Source organism: Convolutriloba macropyga, chromosome 1, assembly GCF_964194025.1.
Source record: "Convolutriloba macropyga chromosome 1, txConMacr16.3, whole genome shotgun sequence".
Taxonomy (NCBI): Eukaryota; Metazoa; Xenacoelomorpha; order Acoela; family Convolutidae; genus Convolutriloba; species Convolutriloba macropyga.
This window is the reverse complement of record NC_134468.1, coordinates 67,045,827-67,072,414: the sequence shown is the minus strand read 5'-3', so window position 1 is coordinate 67,072,414 and position 26,588 is coordinate 67,045,827. Positions and strand designations below refer to the sequence as shown.

Sequence of the window (26,588 nt, the reverse complement as noted above, 5' to 3'; positions counted from 1 at the left end):
ATCAACGGTCTTTATTGAGGCACCAATTATTTTCATTTAGTGATTCAATGAATATAAAACAAGAATTTTGAAGGTTCTAATTTTTTGTTATCTGTACCGTCTTGGGTGTATAGATAGTTACAATAGAATCAATTAACTTCGATAATGAGGACCTCCCGTCTTTACCACAATGCAGCTACTTGTAACATTTAACGGATAAAACACATAATTGCCCGTGCGAGCTGGTTAATTATACAGTTTGGATCTATTCCGTTAAAGCAATCGTTGTGATCGTCTTGTATCCGCGGAATTTAAGACATTTCAAATCATTTTCAAAGCTTGTGTGGTCTTTCAAACAGCAGGAAAATAATTTCTGCGTTTTCGCCATTAGCATTAGCATCCTCGGGGCTCACAAAATTTAATCATAATTTCCTGGTGTGTTTGGGATCAATATGCACGAATTTGACGCGGGTGTAGTTAAATTTCCTCCCGCGTCAAATTGGTCTCAACTTCACATGACATTGCTATATTATCGCGGCTTGTGAAACTCTTTGTGACTGGTCCCAGTCGCCACACTGCTATTGTGGTAAACTCGTCAAGAAGTTAAACAACGTCATCCACTTCCAAGGCTGCTTTGCGAGATGTCCACTTCATTCGTTTGTTCCGTGAAAGAACAATCGGCCAGCAGAGCCTTATCAATTTGCTGGATTTTCTCTGCTTCATCTGTTTCCACGCCGAATTTTTCAATGGCCCGTTGGAAACAGCTCCAGGAACGTTGCCTAAGGTTCTGTGTAGCATGAAGGACTCAGGCGTCAATAGATTCTCGTCTTCATCGCTGCTTCTGAGTTGGGTGTATTGAGGACAGTTGACATTGCACTCGGATTCGCTGATGATTGTTCTGAAGGCATCTGTTGAGAGCTGACAACAGCAAACGGCTGTTGGTCGCAATCGAGCATTGAAGCGTCTGACGGAGATCAAAGATAGGTTTTTCTTTGAACATCGGCGAACGGTCCATTTAGTCCACGCCAACATTAAGGTGACTGACGACTGTTTCGGGAAGCAAAAGGCTGGCAGGTCTCTTCGATGCTTGGATTTCGCGTGCTCTGAAGCCGTTGCAGCGGAAACACCTTCAAACCAAGCTCCAGAAGAAGGTTCGAGTGACGCGAACAATGGATGTAATTGCAGGCGTATTAGTCCGGCTACATTGACGTCTTCTTGTTCAAGCTGACTTTACTGTCTCGATCTGATTTTTGATGAATCTTGTGACAAAAGCGATAGAACGCATCACCTCTGTACATTTTCAAAATCTGACGCTAATTATTGTTCGTTAATTGGTTTTATTTCAAGTGTCTCTTCTTTTCAGTTGATAAATTATCTGAAGTTTTCGGTTTATAAAGGATGGAGGAGCTGGGCAAAACAATTAGAGGTCCGATGCTGGAATTTAACGAGAAACGCTGTCTGTGTTGATTGGCTTTCCACCAATGTGTTGTCAGTTGGAGGCTTCTGAATTGTTGCTGATCTTGGTATTCATTGAAGGTCGTCAATTAAAAATAAGGACAGCTTCTCTCTCACTTGAATAGCGTTTAGTACTAATGGGTATTCTGAGTTGCTTTAGAGGGAGTTGCTGGAGTCAGCAACCTAGCTCTCTTGCTCGCGATTTAAGTTTAGGAATGCTGATTTCCTTTAGAGACGCAACTTTTGCTTGAGCTACCAGAAATCCATGCTGCTTAATTGAGCTCTAATATATTATGGCTCCATAGGCAAGATGCGAGGCATCACAAAATCCGTTTAGCAGATTTATCTGAGTTGGCTCACTTAGAAAAACGTAGCAGCTAGATATTGTTCTATCGAAGTATGCAGAGATTTATGTTTCTCAACTGACAGGTCATCCCAAGCAAGTTTTTTCCCAAATATCCTGTACTACGATTTTTAAGAATATTACTATTTGTGCCATGTTTTCGAAATGTTAAGCATACAGGCAATCAGAAAGGCTTTAGAAACGATTAGTCTGTGGGACTATTAAAAAATTTTGCTTGTTTTTTTTAATGAAAAAGGTCATTTGTGGTATTCAAGAATACCACAAGAATTGATCGATATTCTTCTTACCGAATGCCCAGATGCTCAGGAGGCAACTTTGAGGTGGTCGGCAGAATTTGACACTTTTTTTGAGGTTGAAATCTCTTTTGGTGAATGTTTTTAGCAGGTGTTGAACTAACATTTTCTTTCCATTTCTTCCTGACAAGGCATTGTAAAAAAATACTTGTGCAGAAGATTTTGGAAATTAAAGGCTTTGTGGAATCGGAAGTTGCAAAATCTCTTGCTTTTTGTTGGAGGCCAAATATCGCTGTGGTTGGCGAACGCCTTGCTGTATATAAATCAATTATCATCTGTTTAATATGTACGCAAATTGACAAACGGATATGAAACATCCCTGAATCGTTTACTTAAACCTGATAATCAAATTATTTAAACTGGACGCTCAAAACTCAACTTAATGAAAACGCTGATTGGAAAAAATAGGTACTGGAAAACGTCTTTCAGTGGCTTTTCATGGCACCAAATTGTAAAACATACATAAAACAAGCGATCTCATCAGGATAGAGATAGAACATTATACCCTAAATGTTATCTAATTTCTATCGTGAATTCAAGACCAGGCATTTGTCGAGTAATTGTGATTTGTGAATTACATATATCGCACCTTTTGAATTGTCCTCGAAAACGGGATTAAAAGGTGACGCCCGGAGTGCATCAAGTGTTAGGGCCTTTCGGTTAACTGGACTGTAAGTACGCGATTCTGTAAATTCATGGTGTCAAAAGTGGTTCTTTGAGTTTGACGACCCCTCCTCCAAATCACCATGTTATGCACACCCCCCCCCCCCCCCCACCGTTATACAGCGCGTGCATTGTAAATCATGTATAAATATGACACTTGCGCTTGCAAATAATGCGAACCCACTAAGCTGGAGGGCACAAATACCACCTTTAATTAAGCAAAATTCCCCTTCATTTAAGCTGAAGCTGGCCTACCTAAACCATAGATAGCTACTGTAGAAACCAACTGCTCGACAGTCGTTTGAGAGCAGTTCTCCCGACGTTAGTCGATTGTATATTCCTTTGTCTGGTTCATTGGCACTTCTATCATATAATGCTAAAGCGTGCTGCTACTTTTGTATGTTCTAGGCGAGACAAGCGTGACGAGGCACGTTATGACGTGGATCGTATGAGAGGTGCGACTCTGTTGAGTGAAAGCGTTGATGAACTGGTGTCATCTGGAGTTGTGTACCGTCCCAAGACTCAGGAGACCAGACAGACATACGAGATCATGCTCACCTTCATACAAGAAGCACTTGGAGATCAGGTTTGTTGGAGCTTTGCTTTGAATGTGTCTACTTTTCTCCTGAACAAAAGTTGTTCGGTTAATCTGCGATTAAAAGCAAACTCGCGTGTGGACCTAACTAATGGCTGTTTTTGTGAAAAAGTAAAAATGATGGTCTAGGAAGCCTAGTTAGAGATGAAACAGCAATAACGATTCATGTATACATTACAAAACTATAAAATGTTAATATAATTGAGATCTGTTAGGTTGTTATAAGATTTCAAAATGTTCTTCAGGAGTTATTTCAGGGGCGGTGGTAGAATTTTGTTAAAATCTTACGCCTTTTATCAAAGTACTTCGGGCAAAGCTAGTTGGCAGAATTCTTTCAGTCAACTTAAGCAAAAAGTAGGGTGGTTTTCAGAGTTTATGGGCAATGAATATGAGTTTTATTCTAATTTGGAGCGTTTCCTGTTGGGTTCTCGAGCTGTTCCATTTTTTGTTGCCCTTTAACTTTCTTTTGCGTTCAATGGGAGTTGAAATGAGCTTTCTGTTAGAGGGATTTTTTTTGTAACCAATGCGCTGTTTCTTTGTATAAAACATTAATTTTTTTGAGAAATTTGACAGAAGACCGAATTTATTACCATTTTGCCAATTTAAGGTCTTCAATTTTACTTGAAAAGAATAGTAGTTTGAGCCTGTCATTGCTTGACTATTGTGTTTTGAGCCTTTCAACGTTTTCGTTTCTTTAGAACACATTAATTATAATAGCTGCGAAGCTGTAAGCTGAGCGTAGCTATATTGAGGTGCTCTTGGTTTTTTTTGTTTCGGTGTCTGACGCTCCATTTTCGTTTTACATTTGTTCTTGAACATTCTGTCTCGTCACTAATTAGATGGTTTTTTGCGCTTGATTTGGCGCTTTCTGCGTGACCTAAGTTGTGGTTATTCAGAAGTTGTTTGTTGCTAAAACAAAGTTGATTGTAAGAAAAATGATTGCATGGCTCGACAGCCGAGTGGTTAAGGCGACTGGCGGTTAATCAGATCGGCCGTTCGAGCCGCGGCAGTGAAACATTTTTTTGCACCCAAAAACAACCTCCTTAGAATTAAACTTGTAAGTTTTATAGGCGGCGGCGATAACTTCTATCAGCTCACTTCTGTATCTTTTTCCATCGGTATTTTACGGCACGCAAGTGTATTTCGCAGCTATTCTGGCAATCTGCCGGCTATGTTTTTTATATGCAGTTGTATTATGAAAAATAATTCAAGTTTTCTAATGTTTAATTGCTCTCAAACGAAGTTTGTAGCGATCTTTTTTATGCAATTTTTCGCTTGACCGATTTTTCGTCTGACGCTTTTGACTTTTAGTCCTCAAAAACGGGATAAACAGGTAGCGTTGAAGACACCCCCACTGGTGACCCCCCTATTGCCCCCACCCCCCCCCCACCCCAGTGATGCACCCCAATCAGCCCCCGGTGCACCCCCCGCCCTCCCGAGGCTAGCTACTGACGAACAACCGCTTGCTAAAAACGCAATTTTATACTATTTTGCGATTTTTTTCAAGCTTTTTGAAAATTTTTGATCTTTTTTTGTTTTTTATCCTTCCTAGGTGTCAAAGAACCTCTTCTAGGGTTTGCTATTAGGTTACTGAATTGTTTCTATTGGTAATGGAATGATTTCAACATTTTAACATAACGAATTTTAGCATTTTGTTGACAAAACGTGGAATTTTTTCAAATTTTTTGACATTTTTCTCTTATTCAGGTCTTTCCAGACCCAGGGGCCAGAAAAAATTCTAACTAGTTTGATAATTAGTTACTGACAAATTTTTTTCGTTTTTTGAAATTTTTTTGTCTTTTTCAGACTTTTTCAGCCTTAAGAGCCAAGGAACCTCCTCTAGAAAATATGCTGAAAATAGGTAAAAATAGGTTACTGAATAATTTCTAGATTAAATGGAATGTCTTGCAAGATTTTAACATCAAGATTTTTGGCATATTTTTGATATTTTTTGCCATTTGTTTTTACTTTTATAGTCATTATTCAGATTTTTTGAGCCTCAAGGGTCAAAAAGCCTCCGTTAAGAGTTTGAGAATAAGTAACTGGAAAATTTTTTTCGGTCATGGATTAATTTTCAACCTTTCAAGTTTTTTGAAATTTGGTGTAATGATTTTTTTAGCCCCATGGGCCACGGATCTTCTTTTAGTGTTTGATAATATGTTACTGCATAAATTATAGACGTAATGGAATGTTCAAGATTTTAATATAACGAATTTATGCAATTTTTTAAAATTTTTGCAATTTTTTTATTCTTTGAATTTTTTCCGGCAACAGAGGCCCTGGGACCTCCTCCTTTTGATAATAAGCTGCTGCATAGTTTATAGAGTTGATGGGATGGTGATCAACATTGCTTTAACTCCGTTTTTAGTTATTTTTGGATAAAATTTAAATTTTTCTAATTTTTGAGAAATTTTTTTGTTCCAAGTGTATGGATCTTTATGAGCCTGTAAAACTATTTCAGGCTTGGAACAGGGATTCCGGAGATTTTTTTAAGACAATGAAAGTGTTCTTAAGATATTAATATCTTGAATTTTAGCAAGATTTTTTTAAAGTTTGCAGTTTTCAAACTTTTTCATTTTTTTTCCGTTTCTGAGTTTAGCGACCATTACTGGCCAACGAAACTTTTCCCGTCTCGGAGATGGGTTACTTGACAGAACGCTCGAGACAAAAATTGATTTTGATCTTTCTTTATTACGAAAATGAAAACTTTTTTAATTATACCTTTTTCAGTTTTTTCTATATGATTTATTTATTAACAAGGTTAGAAAACTAGAAGTTGAAGTGTCGAATCGAATCATGGAAGATATTCCTGTCTCTTTCTCTCTCTTTTGGTTAGGGTTCCTTTCCTTCTCTTTCTCGTTCACGTTTTATCTCTTTCTCTCTCTCTCTCTCTCTCTCTCTTTGTTGATGCCGCACTTCAGCTGCTGTTATGTGGCGTAATGTCATCATCTCTGATCCTCATTATCAATGAGTGATAGTTGAAATGTTTTTATCATAAATGATTTAACAGGCACTTTTTAGGAAGCCATCGTTAATTGCTCTCAAAAGCAATTTGTGGCAAATATAATAATCCTGTTTGTCTTTTATGCAATTTTTCGCTTGGCCGATTTTTTGTCTGACCCAGTTTACTTTTGTCTTTAGAAACGGGATAAAGAGGTAGCGCCCTGAGGCCAACCGCTCGTCGGTCGTTTGAGAGCAATTCGCCCGACGTTAGTCGGTTATGTTTTAGTTCAGTTGGTTAAGCGTGGCTTTAATTGGCGCCAATTGATTAAAGGACAGTTTTTCTGGCAGCAACGACTCTTCGAGCCATTACCAGAATTATTCCGACTGCTTTCTTTTGACAAGTGAGCGAGAAAAACATCAAGTTGAGAGATTGCGTAAATTTTGAACGAACTCGATAAGTGGAGAAGAGAATTGTAATGTTCTCCATTCCTTCTTTTGAAACAGCAGAAAATGTAAGTGTAGAAATGAAATTCGCCCTGCGAGCGGATTTATTTGCTCACATGTGGTCTGTTTTACAAGGTTATTCTACAAGGTTATTCTAAACTAAAGTAATTGAAAAAAGTAATAAAAAATATTGTGTAAGCGAGCGAAATTTCTAGTTCACGTGCGGCTTTTTCAAACAGTTTATATTTTTGGGTGCACTGGTTTAAATCAGCTAAAATTGTAGTTTAAATTATTTTCAGAGATTTTTAAAAAATGATTTTTATATAATTAAATCGAGTGTTATGGTATTTTTGAGGTTTTTCAGCTATTTTAGCTAGTTTTTTGTCCATTGTTCTGCTCTATCGCTTTTATTGGGACGATGAAACGATGCCTATTACTCAGCTGTCTTATGCCAAATGTCAACAGTTATTTGGTTATTTGGTGTATTTATATTTTTTGGTGTATCGCTGTTGCCAACAATGACGGAAAATTAAAAAGTTTTCCATTTATCAATTTATGTTTTATCAATTTCTTGCATTTTTCTCCAAGAGTTCTCCAGAAATATTCGTGAGCTTGAAATAGCTGGCCTTTTGCTGTGATCTTGATGTTTTCAGTTGCAATAAACAAACGATTTTGTGTTTTTAGTTGTACTTGAAATGGAATAATTTTTAGGTGTAATTGGAGTGTTCTAATTTTACTCCAGTTAGTTTTTGGGCTAATTTTTTTTATTAATTTGATTCTATTTTCTTTTGTTTTATTGGTTGATTTAGTTGGTACCAGTTAATTGAAAAATTGATTTTCGTGCCAGAGACGAGTCTTTGGGTCATTCTTGCTATTTCATTTTTTTAATGATCTGTTCTTACTTTTTTATGGCTTTGGAGTCAAGTGAATTTGTTCACACCCAAGCAGAAAATGGAGCGAAAATTGAGTGGTTTTGCGGCATGCTTTGTTTTAACTAAAATTGTAAGTTATTTGGAGAAAAATGTGTTTGAAATTGTTTTGTTGATAGTGGTTTTTTGTTCTTATTCGGCAATTTCACTTGCATTTTGTAGTGTTTCGGCTTTTTATTTGTTTGTTTTGTGAATGATTTTCCAAATCAATTGCTTGGTTTTGTTTTTTGGTCTGTTAAAAAAACTTTTTAGGACCTCAAGACCTGTGCTATGTTTATTTTGTCTTAGATTTTTTTTACGACCATGCGACATCTCGGTCACTCCAAATAGGCTTGTTCTCATTATTTCTTTCGTGCAATTTTTCGTTCGTTGCAATTCAATGATGTCCTGCCATGTCGTTTCATTCGCTGATTAAATTTCTGTTTGCATGTGACTTTCCTCACTCTCAGAAATGACTTTTCCTTACTGTAATTCAAGAGTTAAGGTCAACTGTGTGTGTTTGTCTTTCTTTCTCTCTCTCTCTCTCTCTCTCTCTCTCTCTCTCTCTCTCTTCGTGTGCGTGTGTTTGTGCCCGTGTGTGTTGTGGGTGTGTGTTGTATGTGTGTGTTGTGTGTGTGTATGTGTTGTGTGTGTGTGTGTGTGTGTGTTGTGAGTGTGCGTGTGTTGTGTGTGTGTCTTGTGTGTGTGTTGTGTGTGCGTGTGTGTGTGTATGTGTGCGTGCGTGCGTGTGTGTGTGTGCGTGTGTGTGTGTGTGTGAGCGTGCGTGCGTGTCTTCGCGTGTGTGTGTGCATGTGTGTGTGCGTGTGTGTGTGTGCTTTGTGCGTTTGCGCTGTGTGTGTGTTGTGATTGTATGTGTTGTGTGTGCATGCGTGCGTGTGTGCGTGCGTGCGTGTGTGCGTGCGTGAGTGTGTGTTGTGTTTGTGTGTTGTGTGTGTGTGTCATGTGTGTGTGTTGAGTGTGTATTTGTTGGGTGTGTGTTGTGTGTGTGCGTATGTGTGCGTGCGTTTGTGTTGTGCGTGTGTTGTGTATGTGTGTCATGTGTGTGTGTTGTGTGTGTCAGTGTGTGTGTGTGTGTTTGTGTGTGTGTGTGTGGGGGGTGTGTGTGCGTGCCTGCGTGTGAGCGTGCGTGCGTGTGTGTTCGCGTGTGTGTGTGTTGTGATTGTGTGTGTGTGCGTGCGTGTTGTGCGTCTGTGTTGTGTTTGTGTGTTGTGAGTGTGTGTGTGTGTGTTGTGTGTGTGTCATGTGTGTGTGTGTGTTGCGCGTGTGTCATGTGTGTGTGTTGTGTGTGCGTGTTTGTGTGCTTGCGTTTGTGTGTGCGTGTGTGTGTATGTTGTGTGTTTGTTGAGTGTGTGTGTTCGTGTTGTGTGTGTGGGTGTTGTGTGTGTGTGTGTGTGTGTGTGTGTGTGTGTGTGGGTGCGTGTGTGTGTTGTGATTGACCGTGTGTTGTGTGTGTGTGTGTGTCATGTGTGTGTATGTGTTGTGCGTGTATGTGTGCGTGCGTGTTGTGCGTGTGTGTTGTGTTTGTGTGTTGTGTGTGTGTGTGTGTTGTGTGTGTGTCATGTGTGTGTGTGTGTTGTATGTGTGTGTGTGTGTTGTGTGTGTGTATGTATGTTGTGTGTTTGTTGAGTGTGTGTGTGTTCGTGTTGTGTGTGTTGTGTGTGTGCGTGTGTGTGTGTGCGTGCGTGCGTGTGTGTGTAAATGTGCGTATGTGTGTGAGAGTGCGTGCGTGTGTCTTCGCGTGTGTGTGTGTGTGTGTGTGTGTGCGTGTGTGTGCGTGCGTTTGTGTGTGTGTGTGTGCTTGTGTTTTGTGTGTGTATGTTATGTGTGTGTGTTGTGTGTATGTGTTGTGTGTGTTGAGTGTGTGTGTGTGTGGGTGTGTGTGTGCGTGCGTGTGTGTGTGTGTGTGCGTGTGTGTGTGTGCGTGAGCGTGCGTGCGTGTGTGTGTGCATGTGTGTGTGTGTGATTGTGTGTGTGTGCGTGTGTGTTGTGTTTGTGTGTTGTGTGTGTGTCATGTGTGTGTGTGTTGCGCGTGTGTCATGTGTGTGTGTTGTGTGTGCGTGTTTGTGTGCTTGCGTTTGTGTGTGCGTGTGTGTGTATGTTGTGTGTTTGTTGAGTGTGTGTGTTCGTGTTGTGTGTGTGGGTGTTGTGTGTGTGTGTGTGTGTGTGTGTGTGTGGGTGCGTGTGTGTGTTGTGATTGACCGTGTGTTGTGTGTGTGTGTGTGTCATGTGTGTGTATGTGTTGTGCGTGTATGTGTGCGTGCGTGTTGTGCGTGTGTGTTGTGTTTGTGTGTTGTGTGTGTGTGTGTTGTGTGTGTGTCATGTGTGTGTGTGTGTTGTATGTGTGTGTGTGTTGTGTGTGTGTATGTATGTTGTGTGTTTGTTGAGTGTGTGTGTGTTCGTGTTGTGTGTGTGTTGTGTGTGTGCGTGTGTGTGTGTGCGTGCGTGCGTGTGTGTGTAAATGTGCGTATGTGTGTGAGAGTGCGTGCGTGTGTCTTCGCGTGTGTGTGTGTGTGTGTGCGTGTGTGTGCGTGCGTTTGTGTGTGTGTGTGTGCTTGTGTTTTGTGTGTGTATGTTATGTGTGTGTGTTGTGTGTATGTGTTGTGTGTGTTGAGTGTGTGTGTGTGTGGGTGTGTGTGTGCGTGCGTGTGTGTGTGTGTGTGTGCGTGTGTGTGTGTGCGTGAGCGTGCGTGCGTGTGTGTGTGCATGTGTGTGTGTGTGATTGTGTGTGTGTGCGTGTGTGTTGTGTTTGTGTGTTGAGTGTGTGTTGTGTGTGTATGTGTCATGTGTGTGTGTGTGTGTTGTGCGTGTGTGTTGTGTGTGCGTGTGTTTGTGCGTGCGTTTGTGTGTGCGTGTGTGTTTGTTGAGTGTGTGTGTTGTGTGTGTTCGTGTTGTGTGTGTGCGTGTTGTGTGTGTGTGTATGTGTTGTGTGTGTGTTGTGTGTGTGTGTGGGTGTGTGTTGTGAGTGTGCGTGTGTTGTGTGTGTGTGTGTTGTGTGCGTGTGTGTGTATGTGTGCGTGCGTACGTGTGTATGTGTGTGTGCGTGTGTGTGTGTGAGCGTGCGTGCGTGTCTTCGCGTGTGTGTATGTGTGTGTGCGTGTGCTTGTGTGCTTTGTGCGTTTGCGCTGTGTGTGTTGTGAGTGTATGTGTTGTGTGTGTGCGTGTGTGTGTGCGTGTTTGCGTGTGAGTGTGTGTTGTGTTTGTGTGTTGTGTGTGTGTCATGTGTGTGTGTTGTGTGTATGTGTTGTGTGTGTGCGTATGTGTGCTTGCGTTTGTGTGTGTGCGTGTGTTGTGTGTGTTTGTGTGTCGTGTGTGTGTGTGCGTGCGTGTGTGTTCGCGTGTGTGTGTGCATGTGTGTTTGTGTGTGCGTGTGTGTGTGTGTGTGTTGTGATTGTGTGTGTGTGCGTGCGTGTGTGTGTGTGTTGTGATTGTGCGTGTGTGCGTGCGTGTTGTGCGTCTGTGTTGTGTTTGTGTGTTGTGAGTGTGTGTGTGTGTTGTGTGTGTGTCATGTGTGTGTGTTGCGTGTGTGTCATGAGTGTGTGTGTTGTGTGTGTGTGTGCGTGTTTGTGTGCGTGCGTTTGTGTGTGCGTGAGTGTGTGTATGTTGTGAGTTTGTTGTGTGTGTTCGTGTTGTGTGTGTGTGGGTGTTGTGTGTGTGGATGTGTGTGTGTTGTGATTGAGCGTGTGTTGTGTGTCATGTGTGTCTATGTGTTGTGTGTGTATGTCTGCGTGCGTGTTGTGCGTGTGTGTTGTGTTTGTGTGTTGTGAGTGTGTGTGTATGTGTATTGTGTGTGTTGCGTGTGTGTCATGTGTGTGTTGTGTGTGCGTGTTTCTGTGCTTGCGTTTGTGTGTGCGTGAGTATGTGTATGTTGTGTGTTTGTTGAGTGTGTGTGTTGTGTGTGTTCGTGTTGTGTGTGTTCGTGTTGTGTGTGTGTGTGTGTGTGGGTGTTGTGTTTGTGGGTGTGTGTGTGTGTGTTGTGATTGAGCGTGTGTTGTTTGTGTGTCATGTGTGTGTATGTGTTGTGTGTGTATGTGTGCGTGCGTAATGTGCGTGTGTGTTGTTTGTGTGTTGTGTGTGTGTGTGTGTCATGTGTGTGTGTTGCGTGGGTGTCATGTGTGTGTTGTGTGTGTTGTGTCTGTGTGTGCGTTTGTGTGTGTGTATGTGTATGTTGTGTGTTTGTTGAGTGTGTGTGTTGTGTGTGTTCGTGTTGTGTGTGTGTGTTGTGTGTCTTCGTGTGTGTGTGTGTGTGTGTGCATGTGTATGTGTGTGTGTGCGTGCGTGTGTGTGTGCGTGCGTGCGTGCGTGCGTGAGTGTGCGTTGTGTTTGTTTGTTGTGTTTGTGTATGTGTTGTGTTTGTGCGTGCGTTTGTGTGTGTGTGTGTGTTGTGTGTGTGCTTGTGTTTTGTGTGTGTTATGTGTGTGTTTGTTGTGTGTATGTGTTGTGTGTGTGTTGAGTGTGTGTGTGGGTGTGTGTGTGCGTGCGTGTGTGTGTGTGTGCATGTGTGTGTGTGTGTGTGCTAGTGTGTGTAAGTGTTGTGATTGTATGTGTGTGTGCGTGTGTGTTGAGTGTGTGTGTGTTGTGTGTGTGTGTGTTGTGTGCTGTGTGTGTGTTGCGTGTGTCATGTGTGTGTGTGTGTTGTGCGTGTGTGTTGTGTGTGCGTGTTTGTTTGTGCGTGCGTTTGTGTGTGCGTGTATGTATGTGTGTGTATGTTGTGTTTGTTGAGTGTGTGTGTTGTGTGTGTTCGTGTTGTGTGTTTGTGTGTGTGCGTTTTGTGTGTTTGTGTGTGTGTGTGTTGTGTGTCTCTGTGTGCGTGTTAGCGTGCGTGCGTATTTGTGTGTGTGTGCGTGCGTGTGTGTGTGTGTGCGTGCGTGAGTGTTTTGTGTGTGTGTGTTGTGTTTGTGTGTTGTGTGTGTGTGTCATGTGTGCGTGTGTGTGTTGTGTGTGTGTGTGTCATGTGTGCGTGTGTGTGTGTGTGCGTGCGTGTGTGTGTGTGTGCGTGCGTGAGTGTGTTGTGTGTGTTGTGTTTGTGTGTTATGTGTGTGTGTGTGTGTTGTGTGTGTGTGTGCGTGTTTGCGTGCGTGAGTGTGCTGTGTGTGTGTGTGTGTGTTGTGTTTGTGTTGTGTGTGTATGTTATGTGTGTGTGTGTGGGTGTGTGTGTGTGCGTGCGTGCGAGTGTGTGTTGTGTATGTGTTGTGTTTGTGTGTTGTGAGTGTGTGTTGTGTTTGTGTATTGTGTGTCATGTGTGCGTGTGTGTGTGTGTGTGTGTTTGTGTGTGTGTGTGTGTGTTTGCGTGCGTGAGTGTGTTGTGTGTGTGTGTGTTGTGTTTGTGTGTTTTGTGTGTGTGTGTGTGTGCGTGGGTGAGTGTGTGCGTGCGTGCGTGCGTGTTTGCGTGCGTGCGTGAGTGTTTGCGTGTGTGTGTGTGTGTGTGTGTGTGTGTGTGTGTGTGTGTGTGTGTGTGTGTGTGTGCGTGTGTGTGTCTGTGTGTGCGTGTCACTTTAATTGGGGGTCATTTAAAAGAAGCTATTAGAAGCAGCAAATAAATTATATCTCAACGAATAAAAAGAAGAGTATTTTTACTGTCTTTTTGTTATCTTTTTGAGGCTGCAAATCTACGATGATTTCGCTGTTTTTTCTGGCAATATTGCAGCTATAACCTGAACAGCCTCTTGCTTCTGTTGAATTTTGTTCAATGCTTTTCGACGCAGTTATTTGATTTCTAGCCTCGTGATGTTCTGTGTGGAGCAGCAGATGAAGTATTGATAGCTCTCAAGACAGAGAACAGGAAGGAGAAAGAAAGACGCAAAGAGGTCGAGTCAATGTTGGGATCCCTGCCTGATGAGAGATACGCACTTCTTGTCAACCTTACCAGGAAAATCACAGATTTTCAGAACGCCGACAAATACAACGCAGGTAGTTTAAATAAAGAGGGGCTGAAGCATGAATGATCCCGTTGGCATGAAGAATGACGACTTGCATGAATTTGCATAAATAATAACGGTATTAATAGCCGCGCAGCGATAGCTTGGGCTATTATTGGCCTTCTCTTGGTTTTTACAATTCAAAGAATTTGAATTGTATTGGGGCGCTGTTTTTTTAATATCTGTTCACACATTTTCATGATTTTTGAAGTCAAATTGGAGTAGTGATTTTGGTCACGCCGAAATAGGAAATGGAGCGAAAACGAGAGTGGTTTTGGGGCGTGAAATTTTTTCACTCTAATTTTAAAGTAGAGTGAGAAAACGGTGTTTGAACAAAACTTCGCTTTCTTTCAAGTGGTTTTTTTGTTCACATGCGGCAATTTCACTTTGATGTTTACTGTTTTTTCGATATTTTGGATCGGATTTTTTTCTAAATGGTTTTTACAATCGATTCATTGTTCTCTCTCGTCAATGGTATTAAGGGTTCCTAAATCGATTCATTCTCTTAGACAAGCAGGTCTTGCTCGTTCGTTATGGTTGATAGTTTTTTTAAATTTTTTAGGAATTAATTTTATGATTAATATAATTATGTCAAATATGCATTAGGTCAGTTAAGATGGTCGCTTTTCTACTTCGAGTCATTTCCGGAATTCTTCCGGCAATGTTTTTTAATGCGCTTTACCTTTTTCACGTTTTTCGTTATACATACTTTGTTACGACTCGAAGAGGAGCATTTGTTTTCTCTCGGTCTTTTTTTTAAAGGAAGTAGTTTTGTTCACGCGGCATTTTGACCTAAAAGAGAAAGTGAGAAAAGCGGTCAGGGTGAACCGATAGTCGCTAAGCGAGAGAAGTTGATTGAGCATGCGCTGCGTTCAGTGATCGACTTTGAAAAAAGTTCTTGAGAGAACGGCGCATATAGATAACCCTTTTTTTTATAGATAACTTAACTAATTGAAAAGCAGAGAAGAGAGAATGATTTTCTGATCATATCGATGAAAACAATTGTTAATATTAAAAGCGGAAAAATTAGTTGTGAAAAAAAGTTGCTAATATAACGAATTTTTTTGATCACGTCGGCTTTTTCGTTTTTTAGTTTTCATTCCAACTTTTCAATCAAAGATCTTTCTCGCAATTATCTAATTTATTAGTTGTGTGTTTGGAAGCAACTTTGACCGTCTCCTTTTTATTACAATACAAAGAATTTTTACAATTCAAAGAATTTGAATTGTATTGGGGCGCTGTTTTTTTTAAGATCTGTTCACACATTTTTTATTTTTGAAGTCAAATTGGAGTAAGGATTTTGGTCACGCCGAAATAGGAAATGGAGCGAAAACGAGAGTGGTTTTGTGGCGTAAAATTTTTTCGCTGTAATTTTAAAGTAGAGTGAAAAAACGTTGTTTGAAAAATTCGCTTTCTCGCTAGTGGTTTTTTGTTCACATGCGGCAATTTTACTGTGGTTTTTACTAATTCAAATTTTTGGATCGGATTTTTTCTAAATGGTGTTCCCAATCCATTCATAGTTCATATAAGGCCTAGTTTTTTGTTAGAATCAAATTTACTTTTCTCGCTAGTGGTTTTTGTTCTTAGCGGCATTTTGACATTGATTTCTGTTCTTTTTTGTTTTTTGATCTGATTTTTTTGGAAATGGTTTTTCCAATTCACTTATTGTCCTTACTAGTTCTAGCTTTTTTGTTTTTTTAATGAAAATTCTTTGAATTGTACGTCAATCTGCCAGTTGTGTTCTAGTTAAATACAATCCTTTATCACTTGCTCTTGAATTAGAAGCAATTGTGGTTAACGTGTGGGTCTTTTTTGCAAATTTTTTGCTTGACCCTTTTGCGCTTTTCTTCTGGAATAATCTTTGACTTCTCAAGTGACTTTTTTGCGCACTTCTTCTTGACTTTTGAGTGGTTCCAATTGCTCTCACTCCGAAGTAAAGTTTGTTGTTCAAACGAAACCGATTATTAGAGATTAGATGACAAAGCCCTGATAGCCGAGTGTTTAGTACCTCCGTCGAGGTGACGGAATTGTACTCCGGGAGTCGGGTTTTTTATCCTACCTTTGGCTGATGTTTTTAGAGCCATAAAAAAACTTATCTGGGCTACAGCCCTGAACTGAATTACACCGGCTGTAATGGAGAAATCATTTTTTAAATCACTTATTGGAATGAATTTTGAAGCAGGAAACGAAACGCGTGAAAAACTTTGGAGTGGTTTGGTTGCTTAACAAAGTTGAGGAGTGGAGTGAAAAGAGTAGTTTTTGTTCATAACGCTCTTTCCGAGAGAGCGAGAAAGTGAGGTGCAAAAAAATTCTGCGGGCGATCAAAATTTTTTGTTCGCGTTTTTAAAACAGTTTTTTCTCAATTTTTTTGGTTCTTTTACTTTCTTTTTGACACTGAAGATCCACGTAGCTATTGCGGCTATTTTTTGCCAATCAGTCAGTTTTGAATTATTAGAGTTTTGTTTTTAATAGCTGCGAAGCAGCTATTAAATTCGTCTTCTTCATTGATTATTCTTGCGACCTGACTTCTTGAAATTGACTTTTTCAATTTCAGTGATTTCTACTGCTTTGCAGTTAAAACTTGTGTGCGTGACATCATTTTTTCTGCTTTTAGGTCAGTTGCGCGACTTACCTCAAATGACCAAAAGAATGACTTCTGAACTCGCTTAATGAACTTTAAATTTTTTGAACATTCAATAGTTAAATGTCAATATTGTGCATCTAATTAGTGCCTAAGTTGTATGCCCTAATTCTTTGGTATTAGAGTCTTGAATTTTTGATTTCGAATTTACTTGGGTTGTTTTCCTTGTAGATTGTATGTGGCTCATAAAAATGACAATCCGAATCTAACCAAAAAGTCTGGTGGTCTATTAAAAGACAATCTATCTATCTTATTTCATTAGTTGTTTCAATACATGGAAGGCAACGAGGAGTATCTATCGCGGTTCTTTTCGGTCAATCCGCCGGAAATGTTTTTTGTTTATATTGGTGTTTCCGAGAGAGCGAGGAAATGATGTGAGTTGAATTGAGCTGCAAAATTTCTTTGTTCATGTTCGGCTTTTTCAATGTTTTTCTGTGGTTTTTACAATAGTTTCAATGGTCTTTTTAATTTATAGCCGCCGTCAGCCGCTCAACGGCTAATATTTAGGCGCTGTCCTTTTTTAAAATTCGCTTTCAAATACGCAATGTGGTAAATACTGTCAAAGTCAAAAGATCAAAAGAAATGGGTTAAAGCCCGGTCATTAAGCCATTGAGAATTAAGGTATCAAATAGCATTACACTGTTTGCTAGCTGACATTGGTATTGAGCTTGTTAGCTTTCAGCTAATAAGATTTAGAAGCTGAATTAAGCACAGTTTTAGAATCCAACTGAAACTACACGCTAAATTAGATCAGTTTTTGTTACTGAAAAAAAAGCAGAAAAAAATTCAGTCAATTGATCTTCTTTTTTTCTTTGTTTCAATCCCGATGTGCATCAGGTGCGTCAACGGCGGCTTTTTTGGCAATATGCGGGCTATGTTTAAAAATGACTTAGTTCTGATGGGATCTCATATTTTGGTGTTCCCAATCCATTCATAGTTCATTTAAGGCCTAGTTTTTTGTTAGAATCAAATTTACTTTTCTCGCTAGTGGTTTTTGTTCTTAGCGGCATTTTGACCTTGATTTCTGTTCTTTTTTGTTTTTTGATCTGATTTTTTTGGAAATGGTTTTCCCAATTCACTTATTGTCCTGACTAGTTCTAGCTTTTTCGTTTTTTTAATGAAAATTCTTTGAATTGTACGTCAATCTGCCAGCTATGTTCTAGTTAAATACAATCCTTAATCACTTGCTCTTGAATTAGAAGCAATTGTGGTTAACGTGTGGGTCTTTTTTGCAAATTTTTTGCTTGACCCTTTTGCGCTTTTCTTCTGGAATAATCTTTGACTTCTCAAGTGACTTTTTTGCGCACTTCTTCTTGACTTTTGAGTGGTTTCAATTGCTCTCACTCCGAAGTAAAGTTTGTTGTTCAACCGAAACCGATTATTAGAGATTAGATGACAAAGCCCTGATAGCCGAGTGTTTAGTACCTCCGTCGAGGTGACGGAATTGTACTCCGGGAGTCGGGTTTTTTATCCTACCTTTGGCTGATGTTTTTACAGCCATAAAAAAACTTATCTGGGCTACAGCCCTGAACTAAATTACACCGGCTGTCAATAGAGAGAAATTTTTTCGATGTTTGTCGGTTTATGTTTATATTTGCAAAGCTGTAAGCTGAGCGGAGCTATATTGTGGTGCTCTTGGTTTTTTACACTCCAAGAATTGAATTGAGTTGGTGCTATGTCTTTTTTACAATCCAAAGTATTTTCGACTCGAAGAGGAGTAATGGAGAAATCATTTTTTAAATCACTTATTGGAATGAATTTTGAAGCAGGAAAAGAAACGCGTGAAAAACTTTGGAGGTTTGGTTGCTTAACAAAGTTGAGGAGTGGAGTGAAAAGAGTAGTTTTTGTTCATAACGCTCTTTCCGAGAGAGCGAGAAAGTGAGGTGCAAAAAAATTCTGCGGGCGATCAAAATTTTTTGTTCGCGTTTTTAAAACAGTTTTTTCTCAATTTTTTTTGGTTCTTTTACTTTCTTTTTGACACTGAAGATCCACGTAGCTATTGCGGCTATTTTCTGCCAATCGGTCAGTTTTGAATTATTAGAGTTTTGTTTTTCGCAGCTATTAAATTCGTCTTCTTCATTGATTATTCTTGCGACCTGACTTCTTGAAATTGACTTTTTCAGTTTCAGTGATTTCTACTGCTTTGCAGTTAAAACTTGTGTGCGTGACATCATTTTTTCTGCTTTTAGGTCAGTTGCGTGACTTACCTCAAATGACCAAAAGAATGACTTCTGAACTCGCTTAATGAACTTTAAATTTTTTGAACAATAGTTAAATGTCAATGTTGTGCATCTAATTAGTGCCTAAGTTGTATGCCCTAATTCTTTGGTATTAGAGTCTTGAATTTTTGATTTCGAATTTTAGTTGGGGTGTTTTCCTTGTAGATTGTATGTGGCTCATAAAAATGACAATCCGAAATTAACCAAAAAGTCTGGTGGTCTATTAAGACTCTGGTGGTCAATCTATCTATCTTATTTCATTAGTTGTTTCAATACATGGAAGGCAACGAGGAGTATCTATCGCGGTTCTTTTCGGTCAATCCGCCGGAAATGTTTTTTGTTTATATTGGTGTTCTCGAGAGAGCGAGAAAATGATGTGAGTTGAATTGAGCTGCAAAATTTCTTTGTTCATGTTCGGCTTTTTCAATGTTTTTCTGTGGTTTTTACAATAGTTTCAATGGTATTTTTAATTTATAGCCGCCGTCAGCCGCTCAACGGCTAATATTTAGGCGCTGTCCTTTTTTTAAAATTCGCTTTCAAATACGCAATGTGGTAAATACTGTCAAAGTCAAAAGATCAAAAGAAATGGGTTAAAGCCCGGTCATTAAGTCATTGAGAATTAAGGTATCAAATAGCATTACACTGTTTGCTAGCTGACATTGGTATTGAGCTTGTTAGCTTTCAGCTAATAAGATTTAGAAGCTGAATTAAGCACAGTTTTAGAATCCAACTGAAACTACACGCTAAATTAGATCAGTTTTTGTTACTAAAAAAAAGCAGAAAAAAATTCAGTCAATTTATCTTCTTTTTTTTCTTTGTTTCAATCCCGATGTGCATCAGGTGCGTCAACGGCGGCTTTTTTGGCAATATGCGGGCTATGTTTAAAAATGACTTAGTTCTGATGGGATCTCATATTTTTTGTAAATTAAGCTGGAGTTTTAAGCGAATTGAAGTTTTAGCTAATTTGGATTAGACCTTTTTTTTGGATTTTGACAATTTTACACATATTTATTTTGTTGGTGTTTATTGAATTTGGTTTAAACAAGACGCATATTGCTTCTAGCATATTTTGGTTCGAAAATAATCGAAATTTGGTTATCACTAAGCAGGCTTTGTTAATAATTATGACGGAAAAATTTTAGTTTTGAGCAGAGTTTGAGGAAAATTTTACTTTGTTAACGTTTTTGCCTCCTGCATTTCAGTTAATGTTTAAGGACGGCGAATATTAATGATTGCATAACTGAAATTACACAATGGAAAGTTTTCTTATACCATCCGCTCTCATTGTCTGTCTCAGCCGGCTCTATTTTGTTCTTACGTCATCTAATAAAATTTTGCTTTCCTTTACTTTAGTTCTCATCTTGTTCAACATTATGCATGAAGTCTTTTCTTTCGATAGTTGGTCTTCACTCCCAATCGGGTTTATGGAAATCACAAGTAAATTTTTTTGGCGATCTGCCGGGTATGTTTTATGCGTACTTGTAATGTATTAAGATTAATTTTAATTGCTCTTGAACGAAGTTTAAATGAATTATTGTTAATGCGTCTTTTTTACGCTCGACGGAAAAATTATCGCTTGAGCGTTTTGATTTTTTGAGTGACTTTTACGCCTTTGAATAATTGGGCTTTGCGTGATATAATAACCTCTCAATGCGTCATTTGAAGCCCCGGATCTTTTCCGTTTGTGCCCCCCCCCCCCAGCTTAGTGGGCGCATATTATTTGCGCCCCCCAGACGCACGTGCAATATTCTTACATAATGATTTACTGTGTAATGACACGTGCTCTGTAACTGGGGGGCGCATAACGTACTGGGGGCGCAGACGGAAAAGATCCGAAGCCCCATTTAGAGAATTTAGTCCCCCCTAATAGCTATCCCTCCTACGACTGAAGTCGTTTGACTTATCTTTGTTTTTTTCAGTTTTCGCTCACAGTGCTCTAAAACAGCAATTGCTCTACAGCAGTCTAGAATGAACAGAAAAAGTATCGAAAGAGAGATCAAGAATCGAAATGGGATAAACCCATGAAGACCAGTATAGATGCCCGGTTTTTGAGATTTGTTGTAATTAGTCTTAGTTATCAGGTCTAATTTTTAACGGTATTGATACCGACGACTGCATCTTCTCAGTAAGAAACAGGAGTATGTCTAGGTATGAAATCCAATCGAAATAACTTGCTCTTTTTAAAAAAATCACTTCAATTTCCCATTTTGGTTTTTTCCAATCCTAATTGTGGTTATGGGAATCAATGATGGCTATTTGCCGGCAATCTGCTGTGTATGTTTAGTTGTTGAAGTATTTTTTACTGCCGTCATTCTAGTGAATTTTTGCACCTATAATTTTAATGTGAAATCTTTTGTTCATTATATTTCTACTAATGTTTTGCTATGTTAATCCTCTTGGGCAAATGAATGGGTCCCTCTTTGTTTACAGAGAACGACGAGATAGATGAGACCTACGGTGTAAACGTGCAGTTTGACGACTCAGATGAAGAGAACCAGGACAATACTGGTTTGGAACCAGGTGGAGGAGACAACGTGTATGGGGAGGTGAGGGACAAAGGGAGCGACAGTGAAGATGACGAGGAAGATGAGGGAAGTGACACCGATATGGACACAGCTGAGGGTGAAGGGGAGGGAGATAAATCAGAGGGTCAGTTATGTTTTGCTTGCATTCTCTTCATTTGACTGCCATTAGACATGCATTTTCGATGGTATAGGATTGAACACACTTAAAATCAGCCTGTGAGTGGCAATTTTTCTACTCAGAAGCGTTGTCTGAAAAAGAATAAGATTCAGTTTCTGATGTAGGCAAAGAAAAACAAGAGGCCAAAAAACACCTAAATGCCGGATTGACAGCAGCTGCGAGCAAGAAGGGGTCAAAATCGGGAGAGGAGCTGAATCCAAGAGACATTGATGCCTACTGGCTGCAAAGGAACCTTAGCAAGGTCTACAGTGATGCACATGCGAGTCAAAAGAAAGCTGACGAGGTGTTGGCTATTCTAAAGGTACTTTAGCTACCTTATCCACATAGCTTTATTTAGTCAATTTGTTCTCGTCACAAATCATCTGATTTTCGTTACTTTTTTGCAGAATAAGTAGCTAAATATCTGGTTAGGAAGTACAAATTAGCAGAAATAGGCATTGTACATAACTTAGGTGAACAATCCAAAAAATTTGGTTAAAATTTTTTTCGCCCGTTTTCAGTATTCTTGTTAAAGTTTATTATAGTGTAAAATATATCGACGAAATTCGATATTCGACATGTTGTGATTCAGTAAGTAGTCGCTTGCTGAATCCGACTATTTACCGTGATTTGAAATTGCTTCAGTCGGCTGGGGACAACAGAGATTGCGAGAACCAATTGGTGGGTCTTCTGTCATTCGACCAGTTCGCATTTATTAAGAAACTAGTGCAGAATAGAAACACAGTGCTCTATTGCACCTTGTTGGCCCAAGCACAGAGTCAGGATGAAAGGGAGAAGATAGAGGACAAGATGCAAAGTGACCCCAAATTGAGTGTGATCTTGCATGCTTTGTGGGAGACCACGGCTGCAGAGGGAGGTGAAAGTGCCGCTGGATCCTCGTCCTCGAGGCGAGAGAAGCAAATGGAACACTCAGGTTGTGAAGGATTTAAGTTCTCAAATCTTCAGTTTAAGGGTGCATACTACGCAACCCGTGGCGTGCTCACATAATTATCAAAGTACTCACCAGCCGGGAAAAAATGACCACACATAAACGGAAATCGAGTTTCGAATGTTCAGAGCATAGCGAGTCTGCCACTCAAGACCTTTCACGCTTTAGAGTAGAACACACATTCTGAGATGGAACACAATATAAAATTTTTAATAGCCGCCCTCATCTTCTCAGCCTGTTATTATAGCGGTCCTAGTTTTTACGACTCCAAGACGAGTATTGGCGGAGTGTCTTTTTTATCGATGATTTTTTGGAGTATATTTAAAAAAGTGTGTAAAAGTCAATACCGCTCGTGAAAACTAAGTGTTTAGGTCAAACGGCTGAACGAATTGAAGAGCAGAGAATCATGTTTGATCAAACCCCATTTTTGGGAGAGTGCGAGAAATATAGGTGTGAGAATTTTTGCTAAGCGAGCTAAATTTTTTTTATTACGTAAGACTTTTTTCGATGCTGTTTTTTTTGGGTAAAGTGGTATTTTTAAAACATCTTGAAGTGACTGTACGTTTGCTAGCATTTTTTGGCGACCTCAATGATATATTAGACTTCAAGATGCAATCTTGAGCTATTTTTGTGATATCACTTTTTTAGACGCTTTTTGGCAATGTTATTCTTTTTCAAGTTTATACTGTCTTGGGCAAGTTGTTCGGTTTTATTGGTTTTATATTTGTTGATATGACCTTTTGATTTCACTGATATCACTTTTAATTGCTCTCAAACGAAGTTTGTAACAATTATATTAGTCCTGTTGGTCTCTCTTGTGCGATTTTTCGCTTGACCGATTTTTCGTCTGATCCATCTGACTTGTCGTCCTTAAAAACGGGATAAACAGGTAGCGCCAGCGGACATTAAGTTTCATTAGAGGCCCTTAGCCGCGTTTATTAGTTCTTCAAGTGCAAGTGCTTAGTGTGATGAAGCTACCGGGAAGGCCGTAGTTTAAGGTTAAAAAGTCAATTTTAGGAGTTTTGCAGTAAAAAATGTTGCCGTTTTTCGTGTTTTTCGTCATATTTCGGAGTTTTCAGTGATTTTTCTCATTAGGTATGAAAACTATTGGCCTTTCTTGAGTTTTTCAAGCCCAGGACCACAGAAACTCTTTTAAGATTTGATATTAGGTTTTCACGTGGTTTCTAGTCACAGTGGATGTTTTTTAGATTTCGTAAATTTTTTCAATCTTCTGATAAAATCTGCAATTTCTTGAAACTGTTTCTTTTATTCGGCTTTTTAAAATAACAAATTTTTCATTTTTTCCTGATAAAGATATTTTTTCTAAATTTCCCTAAATTATTTGTCATGTTCCTAGTTTATCGATTAAACTTATTAGCAAATTAAGCCTTCTTTATTAGCCGATTAAACTTTTTAAGGCTTGAATTTTGGAGAACCTCTGGAGGCAATTAAATGGTTCTGAAGATTTAATATCACAAATTTTTGCAACATTTAATTAAGTTTTGCAATTTTCAATTTCATGTAAGTATTTGTCACATTTCTATATTTGTTATTTTTATTAATAGCCGCCGTCAGCCTCTCAAACGGCTATTATTTAGGCGCTCTTTTCTTAGTTCGCTTTACATTTGGATCCCGTTTTTCGTTTTATATTTTCACGACTTTCACGTTTGACTTCTGACTTACCTCACTCACTGTTTCAACTGAATGGTTTTTAAATCCACTCACTCAATGAATTACGCAAAATAGTGAATACAGTCAAGGTCAAAAAGGCAAAATCAAAAGAGACGGGATAAACCGATAAAGCTCGGTCATTAAGTCATTGAGATTTTTGTTATCAAAGTTTATTAGTGTGTTGGCTAGCTGACTTTGGTATTAAGCTTATTATCTGTCAGTTTAGAAGCTGAATTTAGTATAGTTTTAGAATCTAACTGAAATTGCATGCCGGATTTAAACACCTTGTGACACTAAAAAATAGAAAAAATTTGGTCAATTTATCTCCTTTTTTTTCTGTTCGAATCCCGATGTGCATCAAGCTCGTCAACGGCGGCTTTTTTCCGGCAATCTGCCGGCTATGTTTTCCCTTTTTACTGGCCAATAAACCTCTTTGAAGGCTTTTGAGTGAGTTAATGGGTGAATTTAAATGGTTCAAAATTCGTTATTTTTGTGTTTAGTTTGTTTGGTTTTTTTTTTAATTTCTCCCACTTTTGATGTGCTTCACGTTTTGGCTGGCGTAGTTTAAATGATCTGCTGGTCTGATACAGTAGTTCTAAGTTTGGATTGTTTTTAATAGCCGCCTAGCAATAGCTGGGGCCATTATTGGCCTTCTGGTTTTTGTTTATTTCGTCGTCGCCTTTTTTGTTACGACCATATGACGTCACAATCACTTCAAATGTGCTTTTTGTTCATTAGTTCATGCAGTTTAAACTGAAGTGCTTGCGTGAAGTCATTTTTTCCTCTTAGTGGAGCGAGTTTTTTTAAATCATTTGCGTGATAAAATTTTTGGTCACACTTGACTTACCTCACAAAAATGACCTCCTCACTTTGAAATTGACTTTATTTATATTAATTCAAAGAGATAAGTTCAAATGGGTGTGTGTCACTGTCAATGAAGGTTATCAGAGAGCAGCTAATGGAGGCAGCAAAAACTTTTACAGATTTTAAATCAAAATATAACACATCACCCTTCAATGAAAAGATTTTTTTTGGTTTTTCTTACTGTTTATTTTGAGACTGCAGATCTACAAAGCTATTGCGGTTTTTTTCTGGCAATCTTCCAGCTATGTTTCAGGACGTGTCGTACTATGTTTTTTACTTCGTCGAACAGAAATTTTTGCTTTTACTTAATTCACATTGTTCAACTTCGAATGAAATCTTTTTGTCCTTTCCAGGCTATTTTCTCTCTTCGCTCATTCTTATCAGTGATTTTTCTCATTAGTTATCAAAACTAGTTTCTCCAACTTTTGATATTGTTTTTGGTTGGCATTGTTTAATTGATCTTCTAATCAAGTACAGTAGTTCTAAGTTTTGGGTCGTATTTCAGGACTTGTGGTACCATGTTTTTTTCTTCATCGATCAAAAATTTTCGCTTTAAAGTAGTTCAGATTGTTCAACCTTTTGAATGAAATCTTTTTGAGATTTCCAAGCTATTTTCTGTCTTCGTTCATTCTGCTCAAAGTGATTTTAGACAGCAGTTGCTCAGAAAAGCAATCTAACCTGGTTGGAGTCAGAAAATGACATCAAATAGAAACGAGGTATTACCATAAGCCCGATTTTACATTCCCGCTACCTAAAATTTGTTTTCGTAAGTCTCATTTGCCATCTCTAATGCCTATCGACGTTGATACTAGCCTATTTATCCTCTCATTGAGGAACAGGAGTATGTCTTAATACGAAAAATAAAAAGTTAACAATTTAAAAATGTTTGTCTAGAAAAATCAATTTTCTTTTTGTTTTTCAGTCCCAACCGGGTTTATGGCAATTAACGGTGACTATTTTCTGTGTATAGTACAGTAATGTTTTGTAACGTTTATATAGAAGGGTTCGTGGACAATCTTTTTTTAAAGAGAACAGAATCTTATATTAAACGCGTGAGCTCTAAAAAAGACAAATTTTTGCATGTTTAAGAAGCCTTTCGAAGCGCATGTTTAAGAGGTGCGTTGAGCAGCATGGTTAAGCGGTCACGTCGAGAGATGCCAAAAAGGCTAAAAAGCCAAATAAAAGTAGATGGAGGAAATTGAACCCGGGTCAAAAGAGTGGTAGCCCGGGGCAGATACCTCTGTGCTATTGCGCCCTGGTGGTCCTGGGATGTGTGGTGCTTGTTGGGTGTATGCAATAGTGTGGGTGTGTGTACGTGTGGTGTCGGTGTGTTTGTGTGTGTGTATTGGCGTGAGTGTGGCATGGGTTGGATTCAGAACCAAAAGGCCAAAAAAAAGTAGATGGGGGGAATTGAATCCGGGTCAAAAGAGTGGTAGACCGAGGCAGATACCTCTGTGCTATTGCGCCCTGGTGGTCCTGGGATGTGTGATGCTTGTTGGGTGTATGCAATAGTGTGTGTGTGTGTATGTCTGGTGTGTGTGTGTGTGTGTGTGTGGGCGTGAGTGTGGCATGGGTTGGATTCAGAACCAAAAATTATTGCTTTTAAAAATTCTATTCAGAGGCAGCATGGTTAGGCGGTCACATCGAGAGAGGCCAATGACTTGCTTAATCTCTATCTCGCTCTCTCTCTCTCTCTCGCTCTCTCTCTCCTCTTTCTCTCTCTCTCTCTCTCTCTCTCTTTCATTCCTTCTCTCTCTCCCCGTCCCTCTCTCTGTCGCACTCTTTCATTTTTTCTCTCTCCCCCTCCCTCTCTCTCTCTCTCTCTCTCTCTCTCTCTCTCTTTCTCTCTCTCTCTCTGTCTGTCTTTCATTCCTTCTCTGTTTCTCGTTCACTCTTTTTTTCTCTCTCTCTCGCTCTCTCTTTATCTCTCTCTCATTCCTTCTCTCTCTCCTCTCTCTCTCTCTCTCTCTCTCTCTCTCTCT

The 26,588-nt window shown here is 39.3% G+C and overlaps 1 protein-coding gene across 1 annotated transcript in view; it reads left to right on the top strand.

Annotated features, from left to right (window-relative positions):
• LOC142341807 (U5 small nuclear ribonucleoprotein 200 kDa helicase-like) overlaps positions 1–26,588 on the top strand; it is a 252,374-nt gene that overhangs the window by 4,597 nt on the left and 221,189 nt on the right. Inside the window, exons 3-7 of the mRNA XM_075393052.1 lie at positions 3,163–3,340; positions 13,383–13,572; positions 20,871–21,089; positions 21,248–21,444; positions 21,768–22,056. Of these exons, the coding sequence (XP_075249167.1) occupies positions 3,163–3,340; positions 13,383–13,572; positions 20,871–21,089; positions 21,248–21,444; positions 21,768–22,056 (1,073 nt within the window). The remainder of the gene's footprint in view (positions 1–3,162; positions 3,341–13,382; positions 13,573–20,870; positions 21,090–21,247; positions 21,445–21,767; positions 22,057–26,588) is intronic.